The 15,221-nt window shown below is 44.2% G+C and overlaps 1 protein-coding gene across 3 annotated transcripts in view; it reads left to right on the forward strand.

Annotated features, from left to right (window-relative positions):
• fmnl1b (formin-like 1b) overlaps positions 1-14,301 on the forward strand; it is a 50,842-nt gene extending 36,541 nt beyond the window's left edge. For 2 of the 3 annotated variants that reach the window (XM_075457002.1, XM_075457004.1), the window contains 11 exons: positions 1,315-1,439; positions 2,005-2,207; positions 2,302-2,536; positions 3,051-3,119; positions 4,022-4,102; positions 4,209-4,338; positions 5,116-5,279; positions 5,367-5,468; positions 5,559-5,651; positions 6,615-6,729; positions 13,602-14,301. In XM_075457002.1, coding sequence (XP_075313117.1) covers positions 1,315-1,439; positions 2,005-2,207; positions 2,302-2,536; positions 3,051-3,119; positions 4,022-4,102; positions 4,209-4,338; positions 5,116-5,279; positions 5,367-5,468; positions 5,559-5,651; positions 6,615-6,729; positions 13,602-13,702 — 1,418 coding nt within the window. In that variant the 3' untranslated portion in view covers positions 13,703-14,301. Of the gene's footprint in view, positions 1-1,314; positions 1,440-2,004; positions 2,208-2,301; positions 2,537-3,050; positions 3,120-4,021; positions 4,103-4,208; positions 4,339-5,115; positions 5,280-5,366; positions 5,469-5,558; positions 5,652-6,614; positions 6,730-6,943; positions 7,024-13,601 lie in introns of all 3 variants that reach the window. The other variant, XM_075457003.1, reaches the window with a different exon arrangement.
• The last annotated feature ends 920 nt before the right edge of the window (positions 14,302-15,221 follow it).

Genomic DNA, 15,221 nt, shown 5'->3' on the forward strand with positions numbered 1-15,221 from the left:
CCCCTTAATGGTCGTAGCATCTCAATGCTAACTCCCTTTGTCTCTCTGTACCAAAAGATGGAGCTGACACACAAACAAAATCAAGGCAAGGAGAGGCAATTTTATTTATAGAGCACAATTCGTACACAAGGTCATTCAAAGTGCTTTAGAGCTACAAGAAGGCAATAAAATAATAAAAATAAAAATGAAGAGTGCAGTCCCTTTTAAAATGACCTAAAAACATCATATGTTAATATTTTTCCCGCTTTTTTTTCGTAGATCTTTTATTCCACTCCAGTTCTGATCGTAACTACCAAGTTTTCAATTATTTTCAAAAATTTAACCCTTTAAATACTGGTTTATGATGTAAACGGCAATTTCTGGGAAAAAAAAATTGCTATATTTTTAATATATGGAATGCAAAGTGGAATAATCACACCACAACAGGTTGTTTAATAACCCAGCATGCACCGCCCGTTCAGACGCTCATATTACAGACTCCTGAGGGTTAAACTCTGTGTGAGACTGCATTTAACTTCTGTAACTAACATTAAAACAACAGATAGCAGTCCTGTAATAGAGTTTAAAGTAAAATGAATCACCGTTTATAACCGAGATGCCAGGAACCTTTTAAAAATGTTTGTTATAAGGTCGCATTAAGTCTTTAGCCTCATCAAAGCTGCCTGGAAAATCTTCTGTTCTCCCTTTAAACCCGCAGGCGTCCTTTTTACATGTTTTACACTTTAGCTGAAGCTAACATTCGGCTACATCAGTTAAAATTTCCTCCTTTATTCTACACTGACAACCGCAACTCTCTGATGGCCACGATGAAAAAGAAAGACCGACTACAGCTTGAATGCCAACGCTGTGAACTGACCCTTTAAGTTAAAGTCTGGTCTAAGAAATTCCTCAGTTTTGTTTTTCTTAAATTGAACTAAAGGATCCAACATGACAGTGTTTTTTTCCAGTTTTAAAAGACAACCTGAAACATACATGTTTGACCACATGTCCACCATAAAAGAGCAGAAATTTCCTTTCTTTTGTTTTGTATAAGGAGGCATTTGTATCACGTGATGCGGTCCTTTAACCCTAGCCGAGTGTTTTTAACCAACAGAGTCGGATAGTTACATATATCGGTCACTGTTGCTCATTATCACTCAAAATGTTGCCATTTTTAAGCTTATATGATGAAACAGCGGTGGACCAGTGGTTCTGTTAGTTCAGAATTTACAGACTGTGGCTTTTCATAGACAGAGTGATGTGTAAATCCACAATAAAAGACATTTCTGAGGCTATAATCACTCAGAATATGTTTATTTCTCCACTTTGTGACAGGTGGTGAAAAAAAGAAGAGCATTCAAACCAAATACCGCATGCCGCTGTTGAACTGGCAGGCCCTGAAATCCAACCAGGTGGCCGGAACCATCTTCAGTGAACTGGACGACGAGCACATCTTGGAGGTTTGAGCGGTTAATACCTGGGTCCATCAAAAAAAATACACTTTTAATCAGAGTTCAACAGAGCACTTTGTGTCACAAACAAGTTTACTTTGATTTTAAGTGGCTGGAGCTGGGTTTTTCTGAAAAATTAGGCCCAAAGTTTGGATGTTTTCACAGCCAGCAGTTCAACATCTGGGGTGGAGAGACGCTCCTTCTCAGTGACACGTCCAGAATTACAGCATCTGTTGCCAACCAGCTCTGTGATCCTCCTCCGTTATTGTTACCGCTCTGTCTGCAGTCTCTGTCTGCAGTCTCTGTCTGCCCGGATAGTCTGAAAGCTTGTCAAAAAAAGCTTGTTTCATATTTGTTTTCAAGATATATTGTATTAAAACAAGTCCCTATATCTGGCTGAAATGGTGCTTGTTAGGCAGTTGTCTTATATCAAGTGTAATGAGATACTCAATGAGACAAATATACTTGGTAAGATTTAGATTTTTTCCAGTGAAAGAGTTGAGAGCAGGTTGTTACTCATGATGAGGAGCACTACCAGTGCATCATTCTCATGGATTTATTTGATCCGTTTCAGGAGCTAAACATGGAAGCCTTTGAGGAGCAGTTTAAGACCAAAGCCCAGTCCGCCCCCGTCGACCTGGGCACCCGGAAGATGAAGATGTCCCACAAGACTGTCAGCAGAGTGTCTCTGATTGAGCCCAACAGGGCCAAAAACCTGGCCATCACCCTGCGAAAGGAGGGCATGGCCGGGTCTGATATCTGCTGCGCCATCGAGACGTACGCGCCAAACCTCGAGCACATCGAATCATCATAATCTCAAATGATAAAGATTTCAGGATGTTTAAATTCAGATACGTGCCCATTCAAACAGGTACAACCAGAGAGCCCTGAGCCTGGACTTCCTGGAGCTCCTGGAGCGTTTCATCCCCTCCGAGTACGAGATGAAGCTGATCCAAAACTATGAGGCCGAGGGCCGGCCGCTGGACGAGCTCAGCGAGGAGGACCGCTTCATGGTGCGCTTCAGCAGGATCCCCCGGCTCTCCCAGCGCATCAGCACCCTCACCTTCATGGGAAACTTCCCCGAGAGCGTCCAGCTCGTCCAGCCGGTGAGTTCATGAGTCCTTAAAGGACGAACGTGTTGGAGAAGGCACTGGAAAAAATGCCCCTCCAAAAATAAGTTAAAAAAAACAACAAATAAAAGACGTTTTTGCTTGAAATAAGCAAAAAAATCTGCCAATGGAACTAGTGAAAATCGGCTTGTCAAGATTTCTTGAAATAAGATGTGATATTTGGGACTTTTGAGTTAAAAGTGATCTTGAAATTATCTTAAAAACTTCTTCAAATGTCAAAAATAGCTTGTTTCATGTGAAATATGACTCAAAACAATTTGTTTTCAAGACTTTTTCATTTAACAAGATAGTCAAGATGTATTGTCTTCAAACAAGTCCCTATATCTGGCTGAAATAGCACTTGTTAGGCAGTTTTGTCTGATATTAAGTGTAATGAGATATTTTGACTAGAAATGAGACAAATATACTTGGTAAGACTTTGATTTTTTCCAGTGTGACGCCACAAACATCCGGCTTTCTCTGAGTTGTGCTGTCACGATGTTTCTTACAGCAACTGAACGCCATCATCGCGGCCTCGATGTCGATTAAATCTTCCAGCAAGCTGAAGAAAATCCTGGAGGTAGCTTTCACTTTTCCTTTAAAGAGTCGACCGACTCAGCATTCAGACAGATGTGGCACCGTCTGCCACATCTGGATGTCGATGACAACAGGAACCTGAATACAGGAAATGTATATCAATAGGTTTATTTCACGGAATTATTCACGACTTCGTCAAGCTTTAAGCTGTAAATTACAAAGATTATTCCAGAATAAACAGGAAAAATACTGGAGCAGTGATGAGAAGATTGAGAATCGGTTGCTCTCAGGCAGGAAGTTTGGTCCGAGTTACTGACCCAGACGAGCACCGGGTCATCCTTTATGGAGATAAATCAGCAGTCTTTGCAGCTTTAACCTCATAATGTAAACAAATAAGAGGATTTAAACTATATAACCTGCATCAGGAAGACTACTGGAGGTAACATTTTGACTGTTTGAAGTCGGCCACAGCCGGTTCTTTGGTCAGAGACTCAGGAGATGAAAGGGTTTATCCAAGTGTTGTCCTCCTCCTTTACTGTTACCGCTCCGTCTGCAGTCAGTGTGATGGTCAACAGCATCAAAGGCCGAGGTCCAGTCCAACATCAGTAACGCAGAACGATGCAGGAGAATGTTCTGTCATTGGAGACTCCATAAAGGGCTGTTTCTGTGGAAAACAGACTGAAAATGACCAATAATGCTGTATTTTATTTTAAAATGGTAATTTTGAAGCTGCTAAAAAGAGTTTGAAGAGGGGGTGAATGGCAGCATTGTGTATTTATTTAATTATACACGTAGTTTCCTGTTTATCAAAGCCTGAATTCACTGTGTCCGACCCGATGCTCGACTCTTTCTGGTAGATTTTTAGTCCCTGAAGGGGAGTTTCTGAGTAAGTGTGGGCTGCGCCACAACTCCTGCTGTCGTTTCTGACTCGTTTCCTTTTTAAAGATCATCCTGGCTTTCGGAAACTACATGAACAGCAGCAAGCGAGGGGCAGCGTACGGCTTCCGCCTGCAGAGTTTAGATCTGGTGAGTGATCTTACACCGAGGTTCAGGCTTTTATCTAAAGTAACTGCAGCAAAGTGTAGTAAAAGGTAAGTTTTGGACTCAACTCTTCTCTGCTGACGCCCTCAAGCTGCTGGATACCAAATCCACAGACCGCAAACAAACGCTGCTGCACTTCATCGTCAGCATCATCCAGGAGAGGTACCCGGAGCTGCTGTCCTTCCACACCGACCTGCACTTCCTGGACAAGGCCGCACTCGGTAAACGCTCGCTGCAAACACACTCTGACGTCACTAAAAGTATAGCTAATCACCTTAGTGATCGTTGGTGTTATTGGGTGAACTTCTGCCTGATTTTAAAGGTCAGACACAAACTGTTTTCCTCTGACTCTCTAATCTTATCTGTCATGTAACAGGAGTCACAAGGCAGGTTTATTTGTACAGCACAATTCAACAGCAAGGTGATTCAAAGTGCTTTACAGATGCATTAAAACAGAAATAAAAAAAGAAAGATTTAAATTTTAAACAAAAAAGAAAGAGGTAAGAACAATAGATAAAATCAGGAGTTAAAATGTGATTAAGTTTTTAAACTCAAGCTTCAGATTTGGAGCTTTATTCACATGCAGCTGAAAATAGGTGCGTCTTCAACACACTGAGTGTTTCAGCTGATCTGAGGCTTTCTGGGAGTTTGTTCCAGACATGTGGAGCATAGAAGCTGAATGCAGCTCCTCCATGTCTGGTTCTGACTCTGGGAACTGATAGAAGACCGGATCCAGATGACCTGAGGGGTCTGGAAGGTTCATACTGGGTCAGGAGGTCACTGATGCATTCAGAGCTTTATAGACCAGCATCAGAGCTTTTAAGTCTATCCTCTGATGGACAGGCAGCCGGTGTAAAGACCTCGTTTGTAGATTCGAAGGTGTTAGACGAGTATTTAGGGGTGTTTCTGAAATGTGTCGTACTAAAGACGTTAGTTAAAACTGAACTGGAGACCCTTTAAGGCTATATAAAACGCCGACCTGTTGTTTTTCTGTTCAGTGTCGATCGACAGCGTGCTGCAGGATGTTCGGGCTCTGGACCGAGGCATGGAGGTGACCAGGAGGGAGTTCTCTGCAGAAAGCGACAACCCAGTCCTGCAGAGGTTCCTCAGCAGCAACGCCGAACTGCTCGAGTCTCTTATAGCCGACGGCCTGACCGCACAGGTCAGCTTAAAAACAGGCCTGTGTCCCCAAACTGCCAGATGCTCGTTTAATTCTCAAGTTCACGCCTTCTCCGCATCCATCTTGCAGGATGTTTACGAGTCGGTTGTGGAGTACTTTGGAGAGAACGCCAGAACCACTCCGCCCTCCATGTTCTTCCCCGTTTTTGTTCGGTTCATCAAGGCGTTTAAGGTCAGAAAGCTGCTTTTATGATCTGAACGAACCGAACACCAGCAGCCGATCGGTTTGATGGAAACTTTTTATTGGTTCTTCTCCCGACAGCAAGCGGAGCAGGAAAACGAGCAGAGGAAGAAACAAGGCCTGAGCTGCGAGGCTCCATCGACTCCTCCTAAACCCGAAGTCATCGGGAACAAGGTAAGAGTAAATAACCACTAATGTATGCAGCTGAAACCATAATGAGCCGGGTTCATGTTGCCTCATACAGCATCTGCAGCGGTTTTACGACTTCGCCGACTGATGTCAGGACAGCTGAGTCCCATCTCTTCAGGAAACACTACCCTGATCCGCCCTCTTAGGACATCTCCCGTTTCCTCCCAGCTCCTTACGCACTTATTTGTTTCCTAAATTGTCTTCCCATTTGTGTCGGTACCTAACTTACCGCACTTACTCTAGCACTAGTTATGCTCTTAGCTGTTTGGTTTTGGAAGGAAACCAAATTTATTTGTAGCACAACTCAAAGTGCTTTACATAAAATAAAAGCATTGCAGCAGGGAGTGGAAGAAGCATTAAAAATACATAAAAGAATATAAAGACATTTAAATTAAATTAAAAACAAGCAACAGTCCAGATAAGTTCAAAGATATCGTGCAGATTTCATGCATAGACACATGAGAAAAGAAATGTTTTTAACCTGGATTTAAAAATGTCTCCATTTGGTGAAAGTTTAATCTCCACTGGCAGTTTGTTCCACTTGTTTGCAGCATAACAGCTAAATGCTGCTTCTCCATGTTTAGTCTGGACTCTGGACTGGACCAGCTGACCTGAGTCCTTGGATCTAAGAGCTCTGCTGGCTTTATATTCTCTGAACAGATCACAGATTGTAAACCATCAGCAGGCTTTTAAAATCTATTCTGTGACTGACTGGAAGCCAGAGTAAAGATTTTAAAGCTGCTGTGATGTGTTCAGATCTCTTAGTCCGGGTTAAAACTCTAACCCAACTCTAAATGCACTTATGATTTCTTGTGACCTGAAGTTCTTTTGCCTACCGATGTGGAACACACTTATTGTAAATCGCTTTGGTTAAAAGCATCTGGAGAATGACTGTAATGTAAGACTGTTAGTCGTAAAAAAACAAGCATTGTAATGACCTTGTTTCAGGTCCCTGTGATGTCCAAACTGCCCCAGATGGATCTGATCGCTGAGCTGAAGAGACGGCAGGTGTCTCCTCTGGTGAGGGAGGGGAAGGACGGGGCCATTGAGGACATCATCACAGGTAAACATCCACCTGAGACCCTCTGCGTTCATCTTTTGGTCGTTAGTGTCATAAGAAAATGAAGAATTGGAGGTGGTCTTCGCTTTTTATGCATCTTCTGTCCCTGTGCTTCAGCTCTTATTCAGTTAATCTGTTTCTAAACATTTTCTTTCTCCCTTCCCGGCTCATCTCTGTTCCCTTTTTCCTCTTCCCTTCCCTTTCCTGTCCTCTCCAGCTCTTAAGTCCGTGCCCTTCACGGCTCGCTCTGCCAAGCGATCCTCTCGCCTCTTCTGCGACTCGGTCTTCAGTGACGAGGTGACGTCTTAAAATCCCTCAGTACGTCCTGTGCTTCTGTGTTTTCTGTCGGTGCAGCAGGAGGGCCAAAGTAAGAGGTTATATCCCAACTGATCCAACCAGCGATAAGTCAACACTGATAACCGCAGGCCAAAGCAAATAGGAGGGCTTTAACTCAGCTATCAGATAATCCTCCTGTCTCTACAGCACATTTACTCAGAGAGGCTAAGGACTAGCTTCTCTAAGCTAGTGGTTAACTGGATTAGCTGCAGTCTGGGGCTCCCACCATCAACTGGAAGACATTTTCTCTCAGTGGGGCGTCCTGGTAAAATGAACAAACATTGTAAGACATTTCACATGATTATATTCAGACGCGTGACACCAGTTAGTTTTCTCTGAAGCACAGCTGTCAAGTTGACTTTTCCTTTAGTGGGCAGCTGATTAAGTCTGATACACTTCCTGCATCCAGGCTACTAAAAGTGCATTCGATTATGTGCAAGTCTGCTCATTTAGGCTGTGTTCGAAACCGCATACTTCTCCTACTAACTTTCTGAGTTAGTATGCGAGTTTGAGTAAGCGAGAAGTTCCCGGATAGAGACTAGATTCTCTGAAATGTTGGGTATGCATCATGAGGTTACTACTCATACTCAAACTACCCAAGATGCAACGTAACGTGACGTCGCCGATCGTCATTTCCTGTCAAAACGGCAGTTTCAAGCTAGCTACAACGAGGGTAGGTTCACTTCCTGTTTTCAAAACAAAAGCACTAATTGTATCCTAATGGCTTTCCCTGTGATAAAAGGCAACGGGTATTTTGTTTTGTGAAAATAACCGGAAGTGCGTTGCTCACTGCGGCTAGCTTTAGTAGCGCTCTGCATAATGTCTGATCGATCAGTATGTAGTTTAGAACACAGCCTTAGAGACCTCAGATTGTTACTTTTACCAGAAACACCTCTTAGCAATCCAGGTTCGTGGTTGGAGCCACAGACTGCAGCTACACGATCTGCTGATCCTGGTAACCAACATACAGCCCAAACTGTTTACTAGCTGCATTAAATGAGTTGTCATCCAGGTCATTGTAATCATAAGAGCTTGAATAAGGGCAACAGGACTTCATTTCTGAACTGGATGGTGGGGAGTATCAGTTTATAAGCAGAAAGGGTCGTTACCGAACCCCCTGACCCATGTGCATCTGTGTTTGGGTCAATATCACCTCTGAAAGGGCGAGTTTTGGTCAGAGGATCCAAGGTGTGAAGGATTTTTAACCTTCCAGAGACCACCTCCTCTGCTCAAAGATGGTTTTTCCAATTTGACATAGTTTTCATCTGTCTTCTCTGTCCAGAATCCCTTTTCCTTGAGATGTAGGTGCACTGCTGAGTACTAAAGGCTCGTGTATACTTCGCAGCAGTGTGTCGCAGTGAGCTTGTCGCAGACACGACGCAGTTATTTTTGATTTATGCCTTGAAGCGCTGTCTGCGCTATGTTAATCCCACGCCACAACGCAAGAGGGACAATCACGAACAAGCTAGGATTGTGGGTGTTACGGTTACGGAGGTCATTCAACAACAATGGCGACTGGACAAATGCGCACTTTGATTGAGATGCAGCTGATCGATCTAGAAATAGAAGAAATATTGCTACTACTGGAGCTGGCAGAGAGGCGAAAGAATCGTCACGCTTAGCGTCAGCCGGTTAGCAAACCGGAAATACGCATAGTGTAGAGTGGATGTAGAGTTGACCAATCAGAGGCCTCCTTTCTCTCCTCCCTGCGGCGATGTCTGCGGCTTTAGCCCCTTTCACACTGCGACCCGCTACCTTAGCGGGTCCAAATTGCACCTTCGACCCGCGTCGAGCAATGTGAACGCTTGGCGTGTTGGTGACCCCCCGTGTCGCCTGGAGCCGAGTTCAGGGGGCGTTGCCCAGTGGCAGAGCGTCACACGAAACACATAAAATGCTGGGCGTGTACAATGACGTAGGCACAAGCCATGCGTCGGAGGTAGGGTTAAATACACCTGTCTGCATCAAATTTTTCAAACCAACGATGGCGGGACACCTTGAGAACTCGTTTTTGGAATTGTATATGCAGTTCATGGAGATGTTACTTTACGGTGCGTCTTGCTGCGTGGGAAACCGCGCTCTCCCATCTTTCTCGCCAGCCCGAATTCCAGCAGAGGTCCATCCTTCACCGTCCCCGAAATGTGGCGGTAAATAACGTCCTCTGCTCGGAGGCTGAGGAGCTCGCGGACCTCTTTGTCTCCCCAGTTGGCCATATTAAAAAATGTCTCGAACTTGATGTTGACTAAAACAGAGTGAAACTCGTCCTCACCTGTCGCTGTTGTTCTGAATCAGCTGTCCATTCTGTCTTTTAAACTCCTCACGTCACACCCGCGTCGATTGCGTTCACATCAAACTCGGCTCGGCAAAAAGACTAGGGTCCGACGCGGGTCGAAAGGCGAGTCGAGTTGACGCGGCAGCCCGGGTCGGCAGTGTGAACACAACAGCGGACACGCTAAATTCGCGCATTAAACGCGGGTTATTCGGCAGTGTGAAAGGGGCTACTGTCTGCGGTGAGTTACAATTTTGAGGAGGTGCACCAGAGTGTCTGCGTAGGGGGGGGTAATGTCTGCGTTAACTGCGACACACACGCAGACGACCTGGTTTCCGAGTATAAATCAGGCTTGAGGAGGTGGAGTTGTTGTTTGGGTGTTTTGTTCTTTGGTTTGAAGAAGATCCTTCTCAGTTTTTCCTGCCACACATGGAATTACAACATGTTTGCACCTGTTCTTCTTAGCTTCTGTACCTGTGTGGTTTGATCAAGGCCCAGTTTGGATGTCCACAGGTCTGGAGTGCTGATGATCCTTTTGTTCCGCCATTTTTGAAAGAGTTTACTGTGTGCCGGTCAACATTTGGTCAAAAATAATTTCAACTTCAACAAGCTCCAACAACAGTCTTTCTCTCTCGGTCACCATCGTTCACTGTGAGGAGTGGAACGGAGCCGGAAGGTGAACAATCAATCAACCACTTTCACCATAGACGTCGTTGGGTCGTTTAGTGTAGTGACGCCTACTGATAGGGAGGTGAACTGCCTTGCGTATCCGACATCCTGACGGAAAACTTTAAAGGTTTAACAGCCTCTGCGTGACCACGAAGTCGGATAGCGAGGCCTTTACAGTAAACCCACACACATGCAGACCAGCGCCAGCTTTTCAATTCACATCATCCACTAGAACACAAACTGGCTGTGATCAGAACAGAGAGTGAACCTACTGAGGCTGAGCGAAAACCAGAGGAACAAACTGGGCCAAACCACACAAGTGCAAACACACCAGAATTCCATATGTGGGAGAAGTCTCAGAGAAACTTGGAAGGATCTTATCCAAACATGACAGTCCAGTGCACTTCAAACCCAAGAACACCCTTAGACAGAGACTGTGTTCGAAACTACATACGGCATACTGATTGATCAGACAGTATGCAGAGTGTTTACCCACAATGCATTTCGCTCCTGCCCGAGCCAAAATCAGCCGGCCTGAAGCTGATTTCCCTTAAGCTCTAAACTCTGTAAACTTTAGCAACATTTGAAACATTTTCAGGTGAGAAAGTAGTCGTTTAGATCCCCAACGTGTTGAAAACCTGACAAAATACCGGCTATTTACAATTCTGTTCCCACGAATTCGGCGCTACTAAAGCTAGCCGCAGTGAGCAACGCACTTCCGGTTATTTTCACAAAATAAAATACCCGTTGCCTTTTATCATAGGGAAAGCCATTACCATACAATTGGTGCTTTTGTTTTGAAAACAGGAAGTGAACCTACCCTCGTTGTAGCTAGCTTGAAACTGCCGTTTTGACAGGAAATGACGATCGCCGACGTCACGTTACATCTTGGGTAGTTTGAGTATGAGTAGTAACCTCATGATGCATACCCAACATTTCAGAGAATCTAGTATGCATCCGGGAACTTCTCGCTTACTCAAACTCGCATACCAACTCAAAAAGTTAGTAGGAGTAGTAGGAGAAGTATGCGGTTTGGAACACAGCCATAGACTGGTGTCGTGCATGCAGTGCACCGACATCTGAAGGAACAGGGAAACCATCTCTGAACAGGAGCTGGTCTCCGGTTTCACCTGCTATGCAGCATCGTCTCGCTTCCACAGGCAGTTTCTCACTTCAGAGGTGATCATGACCGTCTCTGCCTATAAGCTGATACTAACCATCATCTAGTTCAGAACTGAAGAAGCCTTCTGGATGAGAGGGGAAACGTCTTCAAGGTCCAAGGAGGAGTCCAGTTTTCCTTAGTCGAGCTCCACAGTTGGATATTTTCTAACCAGGAGGAGAATGTGTTGTGGTTAAAGGTATAATTCCGGTTAACTCTGGAGTCCAAGCTCACAGCTGCTGAGAGAAGGAACAAAAGAAGAGGGAAACGTTTCCAAACAGCTCAGCAAGCTCCACAGTGTGCATCAATCCGTGCACTTTGTACTCCTCTGCAGTTAATTTAGCTCCTTTAGCTGCATATTCTGTCTGGTGTTGATGATCTTACTGTAGATTCCTTGGAGTGCTTCCTCCTGCTCCGTCTCTCACCTTTTTTACCTTCCTAATCACTCATTTTTACTGTCTTGCTGTTGTTTTGGGGTTAGATCAGCTGCTGTGTTCCAAAAATGGAATTTTTGAGGTTTTCAATGGTGAAAATTCGCTCTTCTTTCGTTCCTGCTGTCAGTTAGAAAACAGTCAAAGATCCAAAGGAACGCCTCCTTTAAATAAAGCTGGATAACACCAGGGCTTTCTTTGTGTTCGCTGGCTGGTTCACAACTAAACCTCAGGTCAGATAACAGGAAGCACCTCTGTGATGGAACGGTTCAGCTCCATCAGCAGCAATGAGGTCGCCGAGCTCATTCACAAAGAAACGAGTCACCTGAGGTGGTTTTCTTCACTTCCAACTGGGAGGAGGCCGCGGGGCACGACTCGCTGGAGGGATTATACGTCCCTTCTGGCCTGGGATCCCCCAGGAGGAGCTGGAGAGCGTCGCTGGGATGAGGGACGTCTGAAAGCAACACGGTTACTGCAATCAGAAAATAGTTGATAAATAAAGCTCATAAACATGAATGTTGGAGAGCTGACCAGAGCGGCATAAGTAGGAGGCAGAATCACGGCAGTTTGTCCAAAAATCACCCCAAGGTGTTTATTTACAGGTGCCTGTTTCACGTGTAGCAAAAATATTTACAACAAAAAATATAACTGAACAGTTATCTTAGTTGAACTAAATAAAACTCAACTTAGAACTAAACAAAACAAAAAAGAAATTAAATCAAATGTACATTGCTACACCCGATCAGCACAATAGTTGCACTCCCTTTCCTCCTCCCAGACAGACTAAAGGCCACTGCTTAAATAGCTTCACCTCACTGGGCAATGCCTCCTTGGTTGTACCAACAGAGGAGGTGAATCCACTGGATTTTAACTTCACCATGTCAGTTTTCCACATGTCACAATTCATTCACATTACAGTAAAAACACTCATGCCTGTTTTACGTCTTCATCAACATGTTAACCATAGAAAAGGAAATACCAAATAAACCTAAATAATATCTTAACCTAATGTGTGTCACCTTCCTGATTTGGACTAGTCCAATGACCTCCCCCAATCAAGTTTCACAGAATATAAAAGCAGAAATATTGCAGCACTTCCTCCCTGTCTCTGAGCACATGGTGGGTATGGTGAGTAGCACACTTAAATGTTCATTTAACTGATTCTAAGGAAACATAAATCAATAAATTGTAATTGAATTTAACAATACTTGTGAGTGTTTATTTAAATCAAAGATGTTGAACTATGAAATATAACCAAACATAATACAAAACACAAACAAATCCGGGATAGTCTGTATCTGTAAAGTGCTGATTACTGATAGTAAAATGATTGAAAACAAACAAGTATGGTGAACTAAAGATGCTATTAATAAATGAGACAAATGGTCTCACCCACTTTGTCACAATGAAGCTCTGACCAAATTAGAGGGAATATCCAGACTAAAGGAGTTTCTAATCTGTGTAAAGGCCAGAATTATCAACTGAACCCACAAAGCTTCCTCCATGACTGAACGTAGACCACAGGCGATAACATCTGGAACATAAACCACCCCCGAGCAGGTTATGTGTTCAGCGTACGCATGTTGCACATCTTTCCAGAGTCAAAATAGAAACCAAGGGACTAAATACTGGAGTTCAGCTGCAGGATGTCAGTGAAACATGTAACACCAACCAATGTAGTGCTGCTGATTTATGCCTGAAAGAGGCCAGATGCTCCTAATCCATCCACATCTGACAGTATTAACTCCTGTAGGTCTGTTAAAGGAGAACTTTTGTTTGTTTTTTTTCAAATATGGACCTTACTTCTGGCATAAAATACGTTCATCTGCTCACCGATAACAGTTTGGTGAAAGTCGGCGTCCTTCGGAAGATTTGCTTACTCAAACTCGCATACTAACTCAAAAAGTAAGTAGGAGAAGTATGCGGTTTGGAACGCAGCCAAACACTGCACTAAAACCACCAGGTTGCACTTTAAAGTTCAACGTGAGCTGATTAGTCTCGTTTTCTTCCTCAGATTTAAGGAATCAGCCGTACAGACGGGCGGACGGCGGGCGGCGCAGCGCCAAGTGGAAAGCAGGACAACAGCTGCCCGTGTCATCAGACATCTCCCTCTGAGCAGCACAAGCACAAGCCAGACGGTTAAACTCGTGCATGTTGACAAACGTGGAGGCCGAAAAGCATGCGCCACGATCACAAAGAGGTAAAAACATCAGCCGAGTATCGGCTGTTCCCCTCGCCATGACTGTCATCCACGCACAGCTGGAACTGGCTCTATAATGTTCTGTCATTTGAATAATCGAATTTCGGAGACAGTGAATTATCTGCTGCGCTTTGACGCTAATGACACTGGATGTCACACGAGCTAATCAAGACAATTACACGGAAGAATGAGCTGCTCGGCTGAGAGGTAACACGAGAGCTTCGTTAATGCGGCGCAGATATCACGGCCTCGACTAAAAGAGAATCTTCAGACTCCGACAGACTCTCATCAACCATCCGGATAGTTTTCCTTAGACAAGCCTCAGTCGGGATTTTTTTTAAAACTAGTTTCAAGTAGAATATTAATTCCCTCTGTTCTGCCTGCTTCTGTGGTACGTCTGAAATGAGCTGAAGATTTGTAATATAATTAAATTATTTTTAATACTTGAATGTCAGAACGCTGAATTCCTGCTTTGCTTCTGCATTTCAACAAATAAAAAGCATTTTATATTGTTGATTTTGGTGTATTTTTGCTCTTCCATTCAGAAAGTTATCTCTAATCTATCAAGAATTTAAGGGTTTTAATCTACATTTTGAATGAGATGCTTCTAATGTGAAGATGACGCATACTTTGAGGGTTCCGAAGTCGATACCGAAGGAAGTTCTGCTGCGATTATACTCGCCAAATTAAACGTGTTGGCACTGCAGTCTCCATCCTGAACAGGAGGCGTCACGACCAGGAAAACAGCGAGGTACAGACAGATGGAACTACATTATTCAGTGTTTGTAGTTCTGGCTTTTCTTCCTATAACACAAAAGGACAGGTGTGCTGTGGTGTGTAAGTAACCCCTGTATCCACCAGAAATAAAGCCGTGATGTTGACCTTAAACACTTTAAAGGGGTAGTTCGCCTCTGACACGAAGCTGTATGACATCCCATATCAGCAACATCATTTATGAACATCTTCTTACCCCCTGCTGCGTCCTGTGAGCAGAGTTCCAGCCTCGTTTTGGTGTTGATGAAGGTAGTCCGGCTAGTTGGCTGGGGTTTAAAAAAATAAATCAGCAGGCAGTGATACGAAGGGAGAGAAAATAGGGCCAAGCGATTGTGAGGTCTGACTTTTTCCTGGAGAACCATTTTGTGATGCAAATGTATTACTCTGTTGAACGCATATTGTTTTGAGAAGCAAAACACTTTATTTTTTAAACCCCAGCCAACTAGCCGGACTACTTTCGTCAACGCCAAAACGAGGGGGGCACCCCGGTCCCCCACACTCGCATCGTAAACCCGCCGAGGGCAAGGCACACGCCCCCATGGGGCTCCAAATTCTAAGCCCCGCCCACTCACAACCACCCTGCTGGACGGATGAAGCCAGCTTCTGGTGGAAATGTTCTGCACTGAGGAGCATGCATCTTCCATCCAGCAGCAGCCTCAG

Source organism: Odontesthes bonariensis, chromosome 23, assembly GCF_027942865.1.
Source record: "Odontesthes bonariensis isolate fOdoBon6 chromosome 23, fOdoBon6.hap1, whole genome shotgun sequence".
Lineage (NCBI taxonomy): Eukaryota > Metazoa > Chordata > Actinopteri > Atheriniformes > Atherinopsidae > Odontesthes > Odontesthes bonariensis.